The sequence below is a fragment of the Chelon labrosus genome (assembly GCF_963514085.1).
Source record: "Chelon labrosus genome assembly, chromosome: 21".
NCBI classification, from domain to species: domain Eukaryota; kingdom Metazoa; phylum Chordata; class Actinopteri; order Mugiliformes; family Mugilidae; genus Chelon; species Chelon labrosus.
Window position 1 is genome coordinate 12,743,605 of NC_140354.1, and position 22,772 is coordinate 12,766,376.

Genomic DNA, 22,772 nt, shown 5'->3' on the forward strand with positions numbered 1-22,772 from the left:
GAGGCCGGCTATCGATGCTCAGTCAGATTTTTGTCAGTTCTCGCTTCTCGTCAGAGTCACTTTATTTATCATAACGATAAAGAAGTGTCTCAGTCAATCTATTTATATGTCAGATCTATATCATTTTTTTCCACGACATCCTTATATATAAAGTATATCATTTAAATTTTTTATATTTTCATGAATTTGCAAAAATGTCATTATTCATTATTGATGAAGACTGATGATGAAACCATGAACTGGGCAAAAAGTAAGTGAATAGCTCCTGAATCCACTGTATAGTTTAAGTCAATGTATATGCATATTAAAACATAAATCATAAAACATTTGGATAACGTGATTTTTTTTTTTCAGATGCAGTTTGTGAGTGACCTTTTCAAACTGTAGTGATTCAACATCATGTTTTCTTTCTCTAAAACTATACATTTTCTCAACTTTCTAATATCAAGGGTATTATTCTCCTAATCATACATATTCAAATTAAGAATATATTGCAGATTGCGTACTTGTGATTGTGAATATTTTCTGTCCAGAAAACTGAAATAACTGCATTGCTCTATTGGCAACTAAAATTAAAGGTGCCCAGTGAAATATTTTTTATTCAACGGTTATCTACTATAACGCATTGCTCATATTCTCTATCATCTTAAGTACACTTTTAATAATAATTTCAAAGGCAAATTGTTTTGAAATATCCCAAATTCTGCATTGTTTATGTGCGTGTTAGCTTGTTGCCCGACATGTTACTGCCACCAACTGTTGATCGGTGGAACAGCACATAACTCGTTGAAGTCAAAAACCACAGTAAACACATGACATTTGTAAATGAACAGCTTTGGTCTTTTAATATTGATTTTTATTGTCATGGAAACATATTCATTTTGCATGTTGTTAGCAGTGATGACCCAGCTCGCTATAAAACACCACAAAGAAACCCTGTATCAGCTGCTAATCTGGCGTTTAAATAAATGTTAAAACAACTTGGATAAAAACAAAAAAACACATATTCATGTTTACTGTAGTTGTCGCCAATAAAATCTGTAAAGTTGGTTTAAGATGTAAAGGGAAGGCCACTGGTGCTGATTAGATTATAATCTCTCTACATGTGTGATGAAGCTGTTCCCTCGCAGACTGCAGAGCTCCAGCTCCTACACCGTCCTCCATCACAGCCATGGCTTTCAGCAAACTGCTCACTGTGCTGGCACTGCTCCGCTACACCACAGGTGAGAAAGACAAACACGTTGCTTTGTGTCGCTTTGTCTGTTTACAATTAGAGAAGGAGGAACCGCCTGGATTATGTTCACCATATGCACGTGACATGAAAGTAATCAGCAAAAATCAACTGTGACTTTTAAATTGTCGAATGCTTCCAGGCTAATATCTAACATAACTTTGATAACTTTTTTTTTTTTTAGGAGCTGAGGTGATGAGCTGCACCATCATGAGTTGGCATGATGCTAAAAAGGGCAGCTGGCCATGGATGGTTCACCTTAACATCTCAAATGATGATGGGACAAAAAGGTGGCGCTGTGGCGGCGCCCTCCTGAACGACCAGTGGGTGGTAACTGCCGCACACTGCTTTAAGGAGTAAGTGTGTGTTTCTGTGATTATGCAGTTTCCTTCTTTGGCACTAAATATCTCTTACAATAGAGAGGCTATTATTCAATATAGGCATCTAGACACAGCATACCAGGTTCTACCTGTCATGGAGTTATGCTGATGCATTTTACTTAAAGTCATGACATTAAAAGTCTGCAAAACTGCAACTTCAAAACCCTTTAAATCATATACTGTATAACGTAACATAACCTAATAAGGATGCAGAGCTCAGATATGTTGCAGTAGTTAAAGCGGCAAGCTCGATGATTTCATTCCTTGTTCTCTTTGGTGGAATCTATGGAGATAAGTGTGTTTTTGAGTTTCAAAGATCATCAGTGGTAGAAAGATGACCACTCGCTGTAGGCACACAAATAACTAACCTGGGAATGTCTCCACAGACGCCCACTTTTAAATATTTTAAACAAGAACTATGTCTTTCAGTCGACCAAAGGCTCAAGTAACTCAATAATTTTCTTTTAACTTCCTTTGGTAACAGGTAATGACTAAACATAGATTTATTTAGATAAAATATGATGGTCAAGTTATATTTAAAACTGCAACAACTGACTTGTTTTGATCATTTAAGGCAATACGTTGAACTTGTTAAAAGACAAACCGAGCACACATGGAGAAACATTAACATCTGTTGTCTGTGAAGCTAAAAACAAAGGCAGCTGGACCTGTTGGGTTTTCTTGAAGATGCTTCATCACTCATCCAAGTAGCTTTCTTCAGTTGTAAATGACTGGAGAGGTGTTCTGAAACTCACATGACTGAGGCCAGCATTTATTTGGAGTCCGCCAAAAAAAATGCAACCTTCATCCTACTTTTAGCTCCATGTTTGGTCTCCACCAGTGTCTGGTTCTTAAAGCTGTTAAATGCTCCAGTGGGTTGCACTGAGAGAGAAACATTAAAGTTCACTGATGTACCACATTTGTGGAAATTCATAAATACAGAAAAGGCTTATATATGTGTGTGTGTGTTTATTTTTTTTGTGAGCAGGAATCCCGAGTCAGACCTGGTCCGTACAGGGGTTTGGGTTGGTGTACACCAGTTGCACGAGGGGGCTGAACGTTACCGTAAAATAGTCTATTTCGTCTATCCCACTTACCATCATTATCGGGACACAGGCAGTGGCTACGAAAACGACATCGTCCTGCTCAAGATGACCAGAAAGGTTAAATTCACAGCCAACATTGCTCCAATAAGTCTGCCTGCTGACGACAGCCCCATTGATTCATCGTCTGATTGTTGGATCACCGGCTGGGGCCAGATCAGGGAGGGTGGTATGTCCAGCACTTAAAGCAGCCTAAAAAATGATACACACTGTATGAAGGAAAACACACACACCTATTGTAAAATGTCAAAACCTGCTCTGAAATCCATACAACACTGATAATAAATCTGTTGGTAGTTGGTACGTCGCCGCCTTTTATTTTCAAGGAATTCAGCAACTGCACAATAAAGCACATGACAAAATCAGTGCTTGCTTATTTGTCTACTTCTGCCCATGCAGTTCCCCTCCCGGACCCGGAAACCCTTCAGCAGCTGAAGGTTTCCATTATGTCGAAGAGTCGCTGTAAGGAAGCCTTTCCTCATCTGAAATCTGCCATACTGTGTGTGGACGGAGGTGGAGGCAAGGGTGTATGCGATGTGAGTTAACCGTTCACTTCCATAATGTAAAAAGTACATTTTAGAATAGAATAGAATAGAATAGAATGTCTTTATTGTCATTGTACAGGTACAATGAAATTAAGGTGACCTGAGGTCCCCCTTAGGTACCGTAGAAGTAATGGAATAAAAATAAGTAAAAAGGTAAAAGAAATGTAAAAAACTAGAATAAAAAATACGTACAAAACTATAAACACTAACAACCCCATTCACTCATAATAAGAAGTCGTTGTTATTATATTGCACGGATGCACGGATTGCACTTTATGACAATTAGGGTATGAATTATTGCATTATTATGTCTTTAAAGTTGTTCAGTGTGATTATGGCTCTTGCATAGAAGCCATTCCTCAGTCTGTTAGTACTGGCCTTCAGTGTTCTGAACCATCTACCGGATGGTAGCAGTTCAAAAAGCGAGTGTCCCAGGTGGGTCCTTAAGTATCGCCTGGGCCTTCCTCAGGCAGCGGGAGTTGTTTAGATCCTGTAAAGAGGGGATGGGGCAGCTGATGATCCTTTAGGCTGTGGTGACAACCATCTGGAGAGCCTTCCTGTCTGCTGCAGTGCAGCTGGAGAACCACACACAGATACAGTAGGTGAGGATGCTCTCTATGGTGCATGGGTAAAGGACACCAGCAGTCAGTGTGAGTTGAAACAGAGGTTAGATCTCAAAATTAGTGGTTGGATTTTGTTCAATTACTACTACTTTTACACTGATGAATTTACTTGACATTTGTAGTTTTAGTTATAGTTTAAGATTGTACGTAATAAAACATGATTCTCAACCATTTGGACTTTAAAATCTGCATCTAACTGGGACCCATCATCACATGTCATGTTTTTAGGAGGTGGTTAACATGTCCAAAATGCATGGTTTCCTTTACACAACTGCTCTAGGCACAGAAAACATCCAAAGTTAAGTTTTGTTTTTCCCCATTTCTTCTCTGACTGATAATCCCTCAGATTAATCATCTGAACCTTGAGGGGCTCACAACCCATAGGTTGGATACCACTGTTCTTCTTTACTCAGTCGTAACTGTAATTCACTCAACCTACAAAACCTAAAAGCAATATCTGTGACCTGAGAGCAGCATTAACAATATTAGAAGTCATTTAATAACTGTTTACATGCATTTTATTACATAACTGGACACTTTTTATTCTTGGTACTTCTGCTTCTGCTGAATTAATACTTTAAATGCAGGACTTTTACTTGTTACATGTTGTGTTGCTTATATTTAAACTGTCAATCTTGAAGATCTGTCGAAGTTTCGTTGTCATTGGCAACGCCTAAGGCAATAAGCAGTAGTTGCAGATGTGTCAAGACATCCGTTTTGACAGAATGATTGTATTCATCTGTTCTGTGTCAACTCAACAGGTAAAAGTCATTTGGGAACAATCCAGAGATGAAAGACATGAGTGTGTTTTGTTGTGTTTAGGGGGACTATGGCGGCCCGCTGGTCTGTCGTGGAAGCAGGGGCTTTATGCTGGTCGGAGTCATGAGTTATGCAGGTCCTAGTGGTTGCGGTGGTCTGGGCCGTCCTATCGTGTTCGCTCAGGTGTCCGAGTATCTGGAGTTCATCAACTATTACATCAACCTGCCCGGATAAGCCTCAGCTGATGTCTGAACCTGAAACTGCTCATTCTACTTGTCTGACAACCTGCCTTATTCTTCATATCTACACCAAACAGGCATAACATTATGACCACTGACAGGAGAAGTCAATAACACTGACCATCTTGCGACAATTCAGTGTTCGTCTGGAAATTTTTGGACCTGGAATTCATGTGAATGTTATTTAGACATGTACCACCCACCTCGACCAGACCAGGCCAGGCACCCCCACCCCACAGCAATAACACTCTTTGATCCAATATTAGGATCATAATGTTTTGCCTGATCGGTGTGTTTTACGCTGATCATATACTCCAGTTTGCTGAACAAATTTCCTTGCATTAAAGCTTTCAAGCATCACTTTTTGGATTTTGTGTAATTTTTTGTCGTATGCTATAAACACCCAAATGAAAAAAGACACCTGAACACAACACCTCACCTCTAAGACAACATCTTCCTCCACGTGAGAAGCTCCTCGTTATATCTCATTCAGGAAAACATTACTTTAATTGTTTTTATTAAACATTTCCATGAGACACTATAGCTATACCTCAGCCAACACAACGCTACTTAAATGTTGATTTGTCAGTTTTTACGACATAATCGTATATATGTTAGTCGCAGGGGACAATATTCAGCCTTTCTCTTTTGCTACCTTTACTTAAGTAAATATTAATATTAAAAATATATGTCCTGAGTAGATACATACAGACATATGACAACTAAGACCATATGGAGAGGATATTTAAATACAAGTTAAGAGAGGTATTTTGTAGTTTTGCATGTTCTTTGTTTTACCTTATGCATTTATTAGTCAAGGAAAACACCTTATGATCAACATGAATGTGATATAACTCCGCCATATTTTGAGGAAAGGCTCATTTTCATCTGCACTACATGTGCAGGTTGATACAATAAAAGAAAAGAGAATATACAACTAGTAGACATAACATGTGACTGCTTAACAGTCAAATACTGTATATCTGAAAGCTTAAAAATACAACTGCAACACTAGCGCAGCCTTCCTATAGTAAGACTTACGTGAAGTGACGAACAAGGTGAATACGGTAAAAGTATGTAAAACGCGTCTGCAACTGAAGAAACTTCATATGAGTGTGAATGAAAATCAAGAATTTAAAGGGCCAATGTGGAGGCTTTAGATAGTTTTATTAGCAGATATCAATTTTAGTATTTGTAATGTAGACATTAGCGGTGGCCTCTTCAACAGAGATCTCTGTGTTTTCTCAATCATGCAGGAAAGACAAACTAGAAACTTTCTCTTTAGGTTCAGAGGGTTTTTGAGGGCGAGGTATTACTTTGGTTGCAGACTGCGACACCACTGGTAGATGCCACAAAATATTACACACTGGACCTTTAAAATGTCATTGGGAACCAACAGAAGTTGCAAGAACATATTTCTTGTCTTATATGTTTTAAGGTTGTGAGTGCATTTTTTTTTTTACCTAACCCTAGAATAGATTGACAACCGTTAGTTTCTCTAGACGCGCCACAACATCCCAAATGAGACCACTGCAATTATACCGCGCCTGAGGAGCAATTTGGGGGTTAGATGCTTGCTCAAATGCTTAGATGCTTAGATGCTTGTGAACCTGCCTTAGCCTCTGCCGACCTTTGCCCAAGATTCTCAAGATGTGTAAAAACTCTGGACAAAACACAATGAAACCGACTTGTGTCCAGGCAGAAGGCAAGAATGCAGAAAGGCCTAATCTAGACCTACTCACACAGGTGGCAACACTAATTCCTACAACGGTTCCTCACTTATAATAGTTTGTCTAATTATCGGTGTACATTGGAAATAATATATTAGTAATCAAACAATGCTACTGCTACAGGAGCAACACTTGAGCAGAACAGGAAAAAAACAGAAGCTTGAAGTATCAGTACAATCAGTCAAATGAAAGATAATAAAATGACGGATTACACGTTAAATTTTTAAAGACGCCGCTATGTGTTAAGATAAGTGGCCTGGCGCCGAGGCCGGCTATCGATGCTCAGTCAGATTTTTGTCAGTTCTCGCTTCTCGTCAGAGTCACTTTATTTATCATGACGATAAAGAAATGTCTCGGTCAATCTATTTATATGTCAGATCTCTATCATTTTTTTCCAAAACATCTTAATATATAAAGGATATCGTTTTAATTATTTATATTTTTTATAAATTTGCAAAAATATCACGTGTTGTCATTATGGATTATTTATGAAGGTTGATGGTGAAACTGTGAACTGGGCAAAACGTAAGTGAATAACTCCTGAATCCACTGTATAGTTTAAGTCAATGTATATGCATATTAAAACATAAATCATAAAACATTTGGATAATGTGATTTTTTTTTATATATGCAGTTTGTGAATTACCTTTTCAAACTGTAGTGATTCAACATCATGTTTTTTTTTTCTCTAAAACTATATATTTTCTCAACTTTCTAATATCAAGGGTATTATTCAATTCAATTCAATTCAAAGCACTTTATTTGTCCCCAAGGGGCAATTATTATTCTCCTAATCAAACATATTCAAATTAAGAATATATCACAGATTGCATTCTTGCGTTGCACGTTTCCCTTGCATTGTGAATATTTTCTGTCCAGAAAACTGAAATAACTGCATTGCTCTATTGGCAACTAAAATTAAAGGTGCCCAGTGAAATTTTTCTTTATTCAACGGTTATCTACTATAACGCATTGCTCATATTCTCTATCATCTTAAGTGCACTTTTATTCCTATAAAAAAATAATTTCAAAGGCAAATTTTCTTGAAATATCCCAAAGTCTGCATCGTTTCTGTGTTAGCTTGTTAACCGACACGTTATTGCCACCAACTGTTCATCAGTGGAATTGCACATAACTCATCGAGGTCAAAAACCAGAGTAAAGACATGACATTTGTAAATCAACAGCTTTGGTCTTTTAATATTGATTTTTATTGTCATGGAAACATATTCATTTTGCATGTCGTTAGCAGTGATGACCCAGCTCGCTATTAAAACACCACAAAGAAACCCTGTATCAGCTGCTAATCTGGCGTTTAAATAAATGTTAAAACAGCTTGGATAAAAACAAAACACATATTCATGTTTACTGTAGTTGTCACCAGTAAAATCAGGAAAAGTCCAACAAGGTGCCACATTTAAAGCTGCAGACAGAAGGTTGGGGTGAGTTGAAATTACCGTATCGACCAAAATTGGTTCATCAAGCACATTTGGGAAAAACTCAGATTAATTACTTTAAGACTTTTGGCAGCTTTTAAATGAGAATTTATAAAAACAAAGTTGTGCATTCACTAGAGAAATTGGCATTATGATGCTAGCTTAGCACAAAACTTGAATCATAGGTCATTGCTAGCATTCGTCAAAACTGGAAAAGCTATCTAGTGTTTTTGCAGAGCTAGTCACCAAAAAGTCAAAATGACACCATAAGTAATTCTGCCTTTCTTTGTGAGTTTAAAGTCCCAGTGACTGAGTAAAAGCTGAGCAAAGAGGAAAAGAGGCCACGCCCCTCAGTGACGACTTTAAGTCTCAACAATTGGTCGGCTTCAGTGGCCTGATCATAGAGACGTTTGAGGCTGGAGAGGAAACCAACAGAGCTGTTGGTGAAGATGGGGGGAAGGGGTGTGAAAATTCACGAAGGGATTTCATTGGACGCCAAATTAGTGTACGCCCACAAACACAGGATGAGTCATCAAATTTCCTTCCTCCTTTTCCAGGAATTAACAGTCTCTAAAACACCATTAAAATACATCATTTAATTGTTTTCCAGATAGTGGCATTTAAGCCAAGACATATGATATATAAACACTTAATGATCGATTGATTTCACGGGGACTTTAAAAAAATATTTTTTAAAGAATGACGGTTAGCTTCTAATCTCTGTGCTAAGCTAGGCTAAACATCTATACATATGGAGCTTCTAACCAGGTAATAAAATGACAAAATAAAAAAAAAAGACACCTTTTCCTTAAATGTCATAGTGTTCCTGCATATGCACCATTACACAGATGGGTATTACCTTTATCTTTTGGACTGTATATGCACATAGTCAACAGCAGATGGAGCACCGCTTTCTTTCCCTTTTACCCCCTCTCCTGTGCTCAAGTTCATATCTGGATAGGCAGTGGTACTGATCATTAAAAGGCACATACATACATACAGTTAGTCAACGCAGCACAGGCAAACCTTTCCCCAAAAATAAATATCAATATAATGCACAATATCATGACCTTAAAATCTGTCAGGTAAATGTATTTGCTGAAACAATGGAGCTTTTTCACGACAGGCATTTTGACCCACGACACCAAGAGAAAGTGGCACTGAGATGAATTTCTTTAAAAATTTCGACTACAGCCAACATTTCCAGGTACGACGAGCCAAATTCCTGTGAAAAAGCTCCGTCGGTTGCTGAATATTTTCTCTTTGACGACTCCGTAACAGCTTTGTCCGAAATAAAATTTTAGACGTTTTTTTTAAAATCTTCGCCTTAAAAACCGATGAGAACTATTTTTCCATTTCTCATGAGTCCAGTCGCAGCTATTTATTGTCCAGGAAGTCCACAACAACCATCTAAAAAATTTGCTTTTATAGTTTTGGTCTGTCATTGAATACACCATCAGTCTCTTCCTGAAGACAATGAGGTTATTTAGCAGCTGTGTATACAGTTATCACCGGCTACTTCTGCATGCACACGCTAACCTTTATACAGCAGCTCCATGAAGCTTCAAATACCCTCCAATCGCCGCTTTCTATTGCCTGAATACACACAACAGTCCGTCCTTCAAGTCTCTATCGCCAGGTGAATGAATCAGAGTAGGTTCACACAACGTGGCTGGAATATTGTGTGAGCCTACTTTTATTTTATGACAACAAAATGTTTCACAGACGTTCTCTGAGTGTTTTATCAGCAGCAGTTGTACCCGGTCGACTTCAACACGTGACGGCTCAGAGCGTCATTAAGAGGTTGGTGCGTGCAGAGGCAGCCGCAGTCCTGCTCATAGCACCAGCGGAGCCTTGGGCGGCTCCGGCAGCTCTGTACTTGAATCTGGACGACTTCTCTCCGTCGCCGACGCCTCCGTCCACTCGCCCGCCTTCTGCTCGTCCTCCTCGGCTTTCCGTTTCTCGGCCTTGGTCTTGAACTTTAGCCCGTGACCTGTTTATCATATGAAAGAAAATGTTTTTATTAGTGATTAGTCTCTTTTAACCTTTGAGTGTGCTGTTCTCTTCAAACCTCGTGTGCAAAAGATGGCAATATTCAACTGAGGAAAGCATTACATCTGATAAGATTAACCAGCAGATTATTTTAAATGACAGATTAAGAAAACCTGAATTGGTGCACATAATCTAACCAAATAACCAAAGGTGGAGACATGGAAAGAATATTAGATTGTGTACCCCAATCTTTAAGAATCACCTGTTGCATCTGGGCCAATACAAGATATATCAATCAGGCATAACATTATGACCACCTTCCTAATATTGTGCGGGTCTCCCTTGTGCCTCCAAAACAGATTGAGACTCATCGGAGAATGGACATGGGCCTTCTGAGGGTGTCCTGTGGTGTCTGGCAACAGAATGGTTTTAGTGGGGGGACTTTGGGTCCTATGGGTTGAGGGGAGAGAGCCTTGGTGGATCAACCCACAGATACTTGATCAGTTTGGGATCTAGTGAATTTGGAGGCCAGGTCAACACCTTGTGCTGTTTTTCATGTTTTGTTGTGTGTGTGCCTGTGTCAGGCTGCATCCTGCTGCTGTCATCAAGGAGTGTCATTACTATGGGGTCGGGGGGCCTGGTCGGGTCTAGGTGGGTGGTATATGTCTGAGTAACATCGACATAAATGAATGCCAGGTCCAAAAGTTTCCCAGCAGAACATTGCACTGTCACAAGATGGTCAGTGTTATTTACTTCTCCTGTCAGTGGTCGTAATGTTGTGCCTGAATATATAATTAATACGAAAAAGTAAACTTGCTGTGGAGGAAATTATTAAATGAACTGTTTCTGGATTGATATAGTAAGAACCTATAGAAATCAGAAGGAACATAAGCATGTGTACTGACTTGGACAGTCTGCCACCTCTTTAAAAGCCTTCTTCTTGCAGCAGCCTCGACACAAATTGAAGACACATTTATTTCCCTGCAGAACAAAATAAAACAATATCAAGAAAATGCAATAAAAAAACGCAGTCATTCCTACTTCCAATCCTCTAATCTGTTTGAACTGAATACTTACCTTTGGGTTGCCGCACTGTTCGCATTTGATGTACTTGGCTGCAGGAAGAAAGAGAGAGGACACGGTTGTCAGATTTCTGGTTCATCCTACTCATCGGTTTGAGCCGACAGCGCCTGCCGGGTTAAACTCACGTTTTTGCTCGGGACAGAAGTTCTTGTGAGGGTTGCGGGATCTCTTCTTCTGCTTGTTTTTGGAGAGAGAGTCAGCTGTTCCGTCAGAGTGCTCCAGCGCCCTCTTCTGACACACCGCCTTCTTCACCTCTGACCCCTGGCTGTTACCATTGGCGACCGGCTCCTTTGGCCTGTAAACCATGGTTGGTGCACAAATGTTTATGAGGAACTTTGGCTTTTGCCCAGGATTCAAGTTTTTACGAAAACCTCGTCCTATTTTGCTGAGCAATACTGATGTACAATGATTGTAAGAAAAAAAAAAGGAAGGGACTCACGGTGGTCTGATGTATGGCTGGCAGATCCAGTGCGGGAAGGGAAGACCACTCTTTTTCTCATCTACATCCTTTCCTTTGGCTATCTCCTCCTGTAGGAATACAAAGATTTCTACTGTAATTCATCGTCAAGAACCTGTCCGAGACGCAGACTGTATATAAAGATGGACGATGGAACTGCTCCTCAAAAGTGGAGTCAAAGCAAGTAGAGCTCCCCCTGGTGGCTGGCTGCAGTATAGGTCATAAGCTCCACCCCCTCCATGTTAGTGGATGGGACTTGGGCCTTAAACTAAAACACTAAAAATACAAGTAAACATTTTCAAGAATGGTTTCAGTCATTTTAAGTAGTTAAGACAATGTTGATGAATGTTCAAGTGTCAATTTCTTGGATAACTTTCGTTTTATTTAATTATTTGACGCTATAGAAACAGGATGTGACATAATCGTCGACTACCAGTTGCCATGCCAACCGCTCTGTGAAGTAGTTCCGGTTGAGAGTTGTAAAAAAAAAATTCAAAAATAAGTACCATGTATAATCCTTCCTAAACATTTCCTTGTAGCTGGTGGAGGCAGAGCAGAGCGTAGCACTAATTAAACGAAAACAAGAGTGAGTCTGGTGGAAGTGTGGTCAGGTCATCGATATCGCGGCTCCGTGTGGCTCCACTCTCGGACCATACTGAGCAGACTCAGGCTCCTAAGTCGCAAGATGCCGCCGCCCATATCCCCGGGAAAATAGCGTCAGTTTGGCCAATGGAAAGAAGCGGCGACGCATCGTCCATATTTATATACAGTCTATGCTCTGAGACCATTCATGCCAGTCACACAACTACAACAGAGCTCAGCCTGCTCCAGTTTCAAACAAGAATAGCTGCCTCACAGTTGTACACCTTAGCCAATCAGTCAAGCTGGAGTTTACTTCCTTGTTTATCCAGACTAAAGTATGCCTCCTTGAGTTGTAGCGGACATTTGTGACAAATTTTAAGAAAGTCCCTTGAGGCTTTCCTGAGATATTGACGAAAAATGGGATAGCCATGATGTGTTTTTCTCCCTCAGTCCAAACGAATACCAGAAAATATTCGAAAAGGAACTTAACCACCAAAACGGAGTACCTTGCTAAATGGTCTGAACAGTGTGATTAGCTCATCCAATGAATTTGATGCAAATCTGTTCGAAGCAGCTGCTGCAGAGAAAGCCCAAACAGCTAGAGACGGCCAGGGAGACACAGCTGTGGCTACTCCAGCTGCTGCCTAGCAACCCTCATCAGAGCCACGAGGACGAGACGTCAACATGTTTGTTGACTTGGCTGTAATAAATCGTTGAACTTAACCAAACTTTACCATGAATCTTTACATGTGTGCTGATTTGTTTTGGGTTTTGTTTGACGACAGGCGGCTATAAGAGGATGGTACACTCTTTTTCATCCAGCTATTATGGTATGAAACTTTCATTTTGATGAAGAACTCAAAGCCACTGTCCCAGAGTCCAATTTCCACCTGATATTAGAACGCAATATGTACCTTAATGTCATATGCATAATGCAAAATGTGCAGTAATGTGCTGCAAACTTTAAAAAAACTCCAAAATGTGGAAAGGACTTCCTCACTTGTGCATATTTAAAATATCTGTTTTGTACCTGGCAGCGCAGCCTCAGCTGTTTGCTGACTTCAGCCAAACCCTCTAGGTTCTTCACCTTGGCCAGCTCCTCCCTCAGGTCCTGGTGGATCTGCAGCCTAGACACGGACACATACACCCACCACTCAGTTAACAGTTGGGTCCAGATGTGCTCATTTTTTAATTTTAGCCATTTATCAAAAGAAGTTCCAGACACATGATGTGGCTAAAAGTGAAGACTCTTAACTTTTAATTTGAGGGCGTTTACGTGCGAAGTGCTTTAAGTAAAGCTCTTTAACATGTAGCTTCTCTTTCTTTGAGGGACCAATAGTGATGGGACATCTGTTCGTGCGTCTCTTTACAGATGGGAGACAAAACGTTTGAAAATCAAGCCGCTTCGTTTTATCCGTTACACATACCGTGACCTGGATGAGTGCTGAGAAAACCTTGAAGACACTTTGAGGACGAAGAGTATGGTGAAAATGTGTAAAGCGAAGAGAGACACGTACGTGTGGTGCCAGAGCTTGAAGAGGTGGGCTCGTACGTAGGACAGGGTGCAGGGAGGATACTGCTTCACCACCTCCAGATACTCCTCGGCCATTTCCCACACCGGAGGACTGCGGCCCTCAAACAGAGCTGGGTTATGGAGGTTCCCCTCTAGGAAACGTACATCATCTATTACCATTTTGAAAAAAATTAATACATAAAAGCTACAACAAAATGAATCACGCCTCTGACCTGCACTCATGACTCCTTGCACTCCTGTTTCCTGAATGCAGCGCTCCACGTCGCTCAGGTGCTGGATGTTGCCGTTAGCGAACACTGGAATATTTACAGCCTTCCTGTAGGGAAATTACACCAGTCAAAAAATATATACATAGGTTTAAACTTTAGTTTTTTAGCAGAACGGGTGCGGCCGCTCACCGTACTGCCTTGATGTGCTCCCAGCTAGCGATGCCCGTCATGGCTCCTTTCTGGTCTTTGGTTCTGCCGTGAACTGTGAGCAGCTGGGGAAGCAGATCGACAATCAGAAAAGCAAAATTCATCGCCTTCCGATGTTTTTTTTTTTATTACCGAGATCATACCTGACATCCAGCTTTCTCCAGCATCTGGGCGTAGCGGACCGTCTTTTCGACCTCCTTGAACACGCGGATCTTGCACGTGATCGGCACCGAGAGCTTTTCGTTGGCTAACCTGACTGACAGATAAGGGGGAAACTTTAGAGGCGACGTGAAAATAATCTACAGACACTTCTGCTGTGCTCACGGTGAACACGCACGCTTACCCATTTTCTCCAACAGCTCCCATTCGTCTTGTAGGAAAACTCCATAGTGTCCTTGAAGTAAATAACAAAAGCGTGTCAGCCTTCCCTTCACTTAGTTGTTAGTGAGAGTTTTACAATAAACAGGTGCCAGTTTCTGACATTCAAGGGTTCATTTACACAGGATCCTTTTGTGTACCTCTCTTAGCGATCATCTGTGGACAGCCCAGGTTGAGGTCGATGGCGTCGCAGTACTCCTGGGCCAGCAAAGCGGCCCGAAGGAACACCTCTGGATCATTGGCGCAAAACTGACAAACAGACAATAGAGCACTTTAATCTAAGGAACAATACATATTAATGTAAGGTGTCATTTTTACATAGTTTACAACTTTCTGTCATTACTAAAACAGGTTGACTGCACTGTTATTTGCAGATATCATCACTCCATCTTCCTTGGTTGCTGCGGCAACGACCATGTGCGTGCCTACAATGGTGATGTGGCTTTAAATGTCTTGTTCTTAATCTTTCTAAAAGTCATTATGGATAGATTAAGGGTGCACAATTAAAAGTTTTTTCGCTGGGAACGTAAACTTAAATCTGTGCAAATCCTCACCTGCGTAATAAGAGGCCTGTCCTCCTCGCAGACCTCATTGTAGAGGTTCTCTCTCCTGTAGTTGGCATCGCGGACAAACACCTGGGCGTGCAGCATGGGGGTGTAGCAGAGATGAGCGCCGTGCCGGCGGCTCAGCAGGCGCCAGGCCAGCTCGCTCTGGTCCACCATGGGCGCCACCACGAAGCGCGCTTCCTTCAGGGTCTTCCTCCAGAACTCAAAGCCCTGGAGCTTGGCCATCGCAGCTGAAGTCCAACGGGGACGGGACGGGACAGGGGGGGACAAGAGTTTGTTAGGAACCCCGTAAAACTTTCACCGCAGCTTGTCGTCAAAGTTATAAACAAGTTTAATTTCAACACATGGATCTGGAGATCAGGAAGTGTTGCTTTAAATTCATTAACTTTAACTTTAACTTTTAGTCTTGTGTTGTCCAAGACTAAAAGTTCACAACATTTCTAGTAGGGTGTGGGTAACCATATTTCTTCTTCTTGCTATTTAAGTTTGCTGATTTACTTCACACTAGCAGCTTCTGTCTAAGCTAATGTTACTTGCCCTTTTTTTCTAGAGATACCTCTACTGCTGAGCATAATTTGTTTTATTCTCTTTATGTATAAAGTTAGATGAACCTCAGTGACAAACTTTGCCTTGAACAGAGTACATGTCTATGTCTATTACACATTTATACTGTTAGCCAAATGTACACATTAGCAACAGCGAAGTTGACAGTTTACTTTTTTGTGCGTTTTTAGTATTTCTAACTTCTTAGTGTCCCTCCCTCAACAGTTTCTATCTCTGTTGCTCTAACTAGTTAGCTGTGCTGTGTAGCCTACTGTACCACCATGTAGCTAGCAAAGCTAACAGCAGACAGGAGACATGAAGCACATGATGCCCCTCGACATGAAGCTACACAATAAAATATCGCAGTAATGTTCCCGACACAACCTCACAGGCGGCTACGGCCGTCCGCTACCTGTACCCGTTCATAAATGTGCAGATAGTTTGTTGTTTTACCTGTAATGTTGCGAGATTTGGAGAGTATCCCTGGCGCAGCACTTTCCAACTGGGTGTAACAGCGAAATAGCGCCGGGCGGAAACTCTCTACTTCCTGAAACTTCAACCGGGCGAAGAGTCATCGCCGCCTAGTGGTGTGTTGTATAGTCCTTTTATTCGTGTCAGTTTAATATCACGTAATTTTATTTTTAATATTTATTTTTTGTAAATATTTGTTTTATATTATTCATTGTCTTTACAGTGATCTATCTATCTATCTATCTATCTATCTATCTACTCAGCCACTCGCTGTCTGTCGCTGTAGAAATCATTCATCACCATGGATACTGACAGATCCCTCACTCACCCAGCTGCTGTGTTATATTTCATGTTGTATCCTGGCCAATAACAAAATCCACGAATGTTTATGAGCATGAAAAACCACAATTAACTTAACTCACTTAAAGGAATAGTCTGGAAGAGATGACAATTACAGATTATCCTAATTATTACAAAGACAACGAATAATTACATCTAACTAAATATTATTCCAATTCCATATTTTAGCTCTGAGCCAACCACAGAGTAGCCTAAGTAACTAAAGATATATTACCATTAGCAATTACTTGTTCCTTGAAACGTCCTAAAAATGTATTTTTTTTTGGCCGTGTTAGCAATTGCCAATTTAGACCGGAGCAGCTTAGCGTTAGAATTAATGTGGGTTTAGATTTGGCCCCTGCAGGAATGTATGGTTAATGCTTACTCACTTTTAGCTCTGGTTTTGGTCTCCACCAGCCCCTTAAAACGAGTCAGCCAGCAACTTTTTCTCATAGCTGTCTGTCGCTTCAGGAAACAAGGATGATGAGAGCCATAAGAGTCAACCAAAACAAGGGTAGGACCAAAACAAAGGAGCCCAAAGACACTAAAACGGAACGGGACACTTTTTCAGTTGCACATGTTCGTTAGTGCCACTGTTAACATAAACCGATTTAAATACACAATGTGAAGGAGTTTAATATTAGGAGAACCTACCTAGATATCATGGTTAGTAAATATGATTCGATACACAAGAACAAGCCAAGTTAGGAAATAACAAAAAAAAATAAACCTTTAATATTCTCTTTTACTGAAACACTCCGACACAGTCCAGACAATACAAAGCATGTAGACATCAAGCAAAACATTTCCTCGTATTTAGGTAATTGAGGTTTCATCGAACATGTTTAATCTCCAAGCCATTTCTCTTCATCCACAATCTGGTCCACAAAAAAAAAAAGACACCGTGACTCTTCTTAGTGTGAATTTCGTGCTCTTTGGGGACGAGCGCACACTGTCGACACAAGCTTGACAACGACAGTAAACACGCAAGTACACTTAAGTGCTTTTAAAATTTGTGTGAAGAAGCACTAGTGAAAGTGTAAGACAATAAAATCCACAGAGAATAATGTGACGTGGAAAATATCTGAGTGAAGTTTCTTATCCAAGCAACTCCATGATTGTAGCAACTATTCAGTGTTGGTAAAACTTTTCTTACTAAAACTACCGTGGCTGCAAAAAAACAAAATCACGTGGGAAGACATTTTCTGCTTCGATGACACAAGGTAGAGGAGCGATTATGATCCTCTTTGAGGTTTTTCACAGCAAACACTCACCATTTTAAGCCTGAATAGAAAAGGGTGTTTCTACGCACACAACAGAGCTTATTCTGACTCTTTATAGCGAGCTGACATAAAAAGCAGTCTTTTGTGTTTTTTTTAAAGGATAAGGCTGACATGATTCTGTACTTCTCTTAATTAGAACAAACCTGATACTACGTTTTCTGAGTTAATCAGAAGTTAATCTTTATGAATGAGTCACGATTTCCTAAGCAAGCCGGGCACTGTAGCTCAAATATGACAATAAGAGATGGAAATTTTGGAAATAATAGGTTATAACAGCATAAAACTGCACTGATATCCATTATTTTTGATGAAGTCTGCAAAATAACTTAACATGAATGTCTTTTTGTTGAATTTCGGTTTATTGCTGTGCCCCTTTTCATGTGTTTTTCATGTGTTTTGTTGAGACTGAGAAGACAGAACGTCGTCAGAATTATCCCTAAACCTGATTTGCTGGTGGCAACATCCAATAGCACGGACTTTTTGACTTTTGATATAAACTGTACTCACAAGGCAGTGCTGTAACTGACTTCCTCTACTGTTTTATACACGCTTAGCCACACTTAAAAACATCTAGTGATAAATATTACTAACATAACTCTTTGCTTTTTCATATGGCAGTGGCACTTGTCAGCTAATCTCAAATCACGTACATGAACACCTGGATTAAACACTTATTTATGGGAAAAGCATTACCATCAAACCAGTTACTTATTAGCACACTTCTTCACAGAGCTGCCTGGTTAATAATCCAGTCCTTCTCACAGGCATGTTTCAGGACTGGCAGACATTTCACCATTTTGCAGTGGCTCTTTCAAGAACCTTTCCACTTCCTGTGAGTCCACATCTACACTCTTTGGTCTGACCTCGTCCACTTCCTCTTTCTCTCTCTCCTCCTCCTCTTTTGACTCCTTTATCGCATCCTGCTTCATCATCATCTCCTTTTCCTGCACCTCCCTGGCTCCCTTCTCCTCCTCCTCGCTCAGGTCTGCAGGTTTGCTGCACGCCTCTGCCTTGGCATCGTCCGTTGCCTCGAGGCTCTCGAGTTTGTCCGCTGGCACTGCGGGCTTCTTTTTAATAAACAGGAAGTTGCACGTAGCCAGGACCACGGCCGAGAGAACCACCTCACTTCCTGCCAGCAGGAAGACGTACATGTAGTTCTTGGTGGCGTCAAGTAGCCGGCCTAAGGCAGAGGAAAGAAATAAGAGGTAGAAATGTAATATGCAGACAGACGGATACAGAAATCACCTTGAATGGATCAGCCAGCTAGCTTGTTTGACATGTTGTTGAGGTTTGGGAGATGGGCGAGTTATTGTGAGGGGGCTGTTAGTCACCTGCACCAGGTGGCCCCACCAGCACAGCAATGGCCTCCATGAGCAGGACCAGGCCAATGGCACTGGAGAATTTCTCAGTGCCAACTATCGCCATGAGGACCTCAAACTGCAGCGCACCCACCATTCCATAGGAGACGCCAAAGAAGATGCAGAAGACCACCAGAGATTGGTAGTCCTTGGCCTATAGGAATAATTACGACATCAGGAAGGAAGAGAAACCTGGCATATTTAGATTTTACATCAATGAGTTGAACATTTTCAAACCTTCACCCACCTGCGAGCCGATCAGATCAGTCGTTCCGTTGAAGATCATAGCAAAGCTGAAGAGATAGACGCACCGAGGCCGAACCCATTTCAATCCGGCAATCACGCCACACACGGGCCGTGCAAACATGTCAATGAAGCCCAGGATGGTGAGCAGCAGAGCAGATTTGGTGTCCTCGTTCCCCAGCTCCTTGGCATAGCTCACGACAAACACCGGAGGCACGAACAGCCCCAGGACCATGATGGAAGCCGCTATAGTGTAGATGAGAAAGCCGCAGTCTTTGAACACAGAGAAGTCCAGCAGTTTGGACTTGGGCTTCTTCTTCTCCATGCTCTCTATCTCCTTGTCGTTGTCCTGCTCCGGGTCCTTGAGTTTAAGGGACTTGGGGGCAACCAGAGGCTTCATAAGGGCCCCGCAGACACAGCAGTTAAGCAGAAGGCCACCTAAGATTAGAAAGCCCCCCCTCCATCCATACTGGTACTGAAGGGCCTGGCCCAGTGGGGAAAGGCAACACAGCGCCACAGGGCTCCCTGCTGCTGAAAGGCCATTGGCCAGAGGACGCTTCTCACTGAAGTAGCGGTTCAGCATAATCAGCGATGGTTGGAAGTTCAGGGCCAGCCCTAAACCTGCAAAAAAGAAGAACATTTTACACAGATCAGCCTCAACATTAAAACCACTGACAGGAGATGTAAATAACATTGACCATCTTGTGACAGTACAACATTCTGCTGGGAAACTTTTAGACCTGGCATTCATGTGGATGTTACTTAGACATGTACCACCCACCTAGACCAGACCAGGCACCCCCACCCCATAGCAATGACACTCCTTGATGGCAGCAGCCATTCCCAGCAGGATGCAGCCTGAAGAAACCTGAAGCGAGCTTTATTTGTTGCAAGAACTAAATGGTTAGAGTTGGACTGATCAGGCTATAAGAACAGATGTGAGCCCATAAGGACCTCTTGTCCAAGGAGTGAATCGAACAACAGACAATATTTTATGCATAATATTTGAGCATACTCGTTTGATTTGAGGATCTACCGTCAAGATATGCTCAAAAACAGATTTACGTTTGTGCAGTGTACTGTATGTGGTGATGGTTTAAATGTGGGTTTATTGCCGGACACTTTGTCAGAGACTTTGTCACTTCCACACTACCCGCCAGTGAATGCATAAAGTTGGTGTGAATGCCAGATTGTGGTTTGTAAAAACTGCAGAAATCACCCGAAGAAGGCTGACTGTTAGACATTTGGAAATGATTGGGGGAAGAGGTTTTAGATTTTCTTCAACCATCTGACAAGTACTTCCGTTGTTGTATGCTGCAACATAACCACAACACACTCCACAAGCACAGTTTAGGGAGCTGCTTTTTGGCTAAGACTATTCAACTTTCACTAAAGTATTTATTTTGTGCATTAAGAACATGTGACGTAAGCCCAGATGTAGGTGTGTAGGTGTGTTAATGACCTGTAATGACTCCAGTGGAGAGGTAGATGTGGATGATGCTGGTGGAGAATGAGGCCAGAATCATTCCCAGAGAGGCAAAGAGGCCGCCTACCATCATCACCGGTCGACAGCCGAAGCGGTTCACCAGTACGCTGCACAGAGGACCTGGAGAAAGAGCAACGTAGTCAAGCAATGTGACTTAAAACTGAAGTATGGCATAGCTTCATAGCTTTTGGTGATATGTGTATATCGTACAGAAACAGCAGCCTACCTGTGCCATAAAGCATGGCCAACAGTATGGAAGAGATCCAGGCAGTGTCGCTGTATCCAACGCCAAACTCCCTGATCAGCTCTTTGAAAAAGACACTGACTGCTTTCGGGAAAGCGTAGGAGAAGCCTGTGATGACGAAACAGCCGGCCAGGACCGCCCAGCCCCACCCGCCATCTGGAGCCTTCACCCCTTCTGCACCCACATCCACCGCCACGCCGCCCATGGTGCTTTATGGTTGTGCCTTAATGGAGGCAGAATGAGAGGCTGGAAAAATAAATTGAAAATGACAACATACAGTTGACATTTGGAGTCTCTCTGTAAATGCATCTAATTCAGTTTTAGAATATGAGTCCAGCCCCTGATTCATTATATTTCCCCAGAGTGAATAGCACTTCACATTTCTGTTTTTCAAATGAACTCAATACAACTATCCCTATTTGTACAAGAGACTCTCAGAGCTTTATGTTTCCAAAGAGCTGTGTACCAAAATGAATTTCTGTTCTCCGAGCCCATATGTGTTGAATATTTCTGACAATAGCAGACCACATATAATAAAAGCAAAAAAGGACTACAGCATGCAGCACAGACAGACAAACATCTATAACGGTGAGGCTCACAAAGGTTCCGACGTGCTCCGTTCACAAGTCTTCACCTTCACACATGATGTGTACCAGCGGCTCTGGCCTCAAACAATGTTGGTGCACCGGTTGGACCGACTTCCAACAAGATCTAAAATGAAAATTAAACAGTAAAGCAGTGTGAAACAACAACGGTTTTATTTCTCTGCATGGTGATTCAAACTCATGTCACTACCTCAGATATAAAGAACATCAACAGTACTATTCCACAGTCTGCTAATCCCGTCCCACTGTGCGGACGCTGTAAGCTAGCTATCAGTTCTCATGTACTTTAATGAGCGGTGTGTCACATTCATCACTGAAATTCTTACTTACTGAAATAACCAGTTGATTTAACCTCATTTCCAGCCATCAGTTTTCTCATTTTCCTAGCAAACTGCTTTGCAAGCTAGAAAATGTACCTAGCATTAGCTTAGCGTAAGCCTGTTAATTAAAAAAAGCCATATCCAAATAAATTCTTAACATTTCACATGGACTCATGCTAAAACAAAAACACTGTAAAAGTAGTAGGCCTACTATTGCACAAACTTGTGTCTTACTGGAGCACACTTTGACGTATCTTATTAGCAAAACAGCTATTAGCTAAAACAATGGCAAAACCTCTGTCCACCGAGTGCTGTTACTGCACCAGCTAGGCTAAGTGCTAGCATAAAGAAGGGACACAACTGAAGATGGATGACATATAGTTATATATTTACTTTGCATTGTATCTTTGGGTCATTTATGAACTGATTTGTTGTTGTTTTATACCATTACACGTAAAGTTCCCAGTCTGATCTATAGTATTTGTTAATGTCAGCCTCTGGGGAAGTTTTTCAGACATTCAACACAGAGCTGTTAGAATAAGACACTAGCATGGGTTGTTTTGTCTATGTACAGTAGATTGGATTTCAAACCAGATTGACTTCAGCTCTCTAAAATGTGCAGATATAATTTCATATGAACACCGTCAGTAGCTGTTTGAAACAGCACAGATTTTTTGTCTCTCTTGCCCCCTTAGTTGTTTGGTATTCAGCGGCTAGCAGTGACTAGACCAACAAGTGAGATTTACTGTTATACTGTATCCTATTATGGTTTGTAATGGGTTGCCTCAGTTAATGCCCCCTGTGATTCATAGGTCAGCAGTGTCTCT

At 41.3% G+C, this 22,772-nt stretch overlaps 3 protein-coding genes across 4 annotated transcripts; 1 reads left to right on the forward strand and 2 right to left on the reverse strand.

Moving 5' to 3' along the window:
* Positions 1 to 1,420: 1,420 nt before the first annotated feature.
* On the forward strand, positions 1,421 to 5,167 carry LOC311506018 (brain-specific serine protease 4-like). The gene is made up of 4 exons (XM_084569883.1): positions 1,421 to 1,587; positions 2,600 to 2,883; positions 3,114 to 3,250; positions 4,705 to 5,167. Exons 1-4 carry the CDS (start codon positions 1,427 to 1,429, stop codon positions 4,873 to 4,875), a joined length of 753 nt encoding a protein of 250 aa, XP_084426009.1. The 5' UTR covers positions 1,421 to 1,426; the 3' UTR covers positions 4,876 to 5,167.
* A 2,406-nt stretch (positions 5,168 to 7,573) lies between these two features.
* Positions 7,574 to 16,215, reverse strand: dus1l (dihydrouridine synthase 1-like). Of its 2 annotated transcripts, XM_084570573.1 has the most exons (14): positions 16,050 to 16,211; positions 15,042 to 15,283; positions 14,628 to 14,736; positions 14,453 to 14,503; positions 14,253 to 14,365; positions 14,092 to 14,174; positions 13,906 to 14,009; positions 13,677 to 13,824; positions 13,190 to 13,286; positions 11,560 to 11,648; positions 11,246 to 11,415; positions 11,115 to 11,152; positions 10,943 to 11,018; positions 7,574 to 10,038 (listed from the first exon to the last, which is right to left on the reverse strand). In XM_084570573.1, exons 2-14 carry the CDS (start codon positions 15,276 to 15,278, stop codon positions 9,881 to 9,883), a joined length of 1,473 nt encoding a protein of 490 aa, XP_084426699.1. In that variant the 5' UTR covers positions 15,279 to 15,283; positions 16,050 to 16,211; the 3' UTR covers positions 7,574 to 9,880. The 2 variants fall into 2 exon arrangements, with proteins under 2 accessions (XP_084426699.1, XP_084426698.1); XM_084570572.1 differs by having other exon boundaries at positions 13,677 to 14,009; positions 16,050 to 16,215.
* A 1,941-nt stretch (positions 16,216 to 18,156) lies between these two features.
* Positions 18,157 to 21,225, reverse strand: slc16a3a (solute carrier family 16 member 3a; the record flags this gene model as incomplete). Its single annotated transcript, XM_084571188.1, has 5 exons — positions 18,157 to 18,869; positions 19,021 to 19,201; positions 19,295 to 19,911; positions 20,753 to 20,896; positions 21,003 to 21,225. The coding sequence occupies 5 exons, from the start codon at positions 21,223 to 21,225 to the stop codon at positions 18,448 to 18,450; spliced, it is 1,587 nt and encodes a 528-aa protein (XP_084427314.1). The 3' UTR covers positions 18,157 to 18,447.
* Positions 21,226 to 22,772: the final 1,547 nt, after the last annotated feature.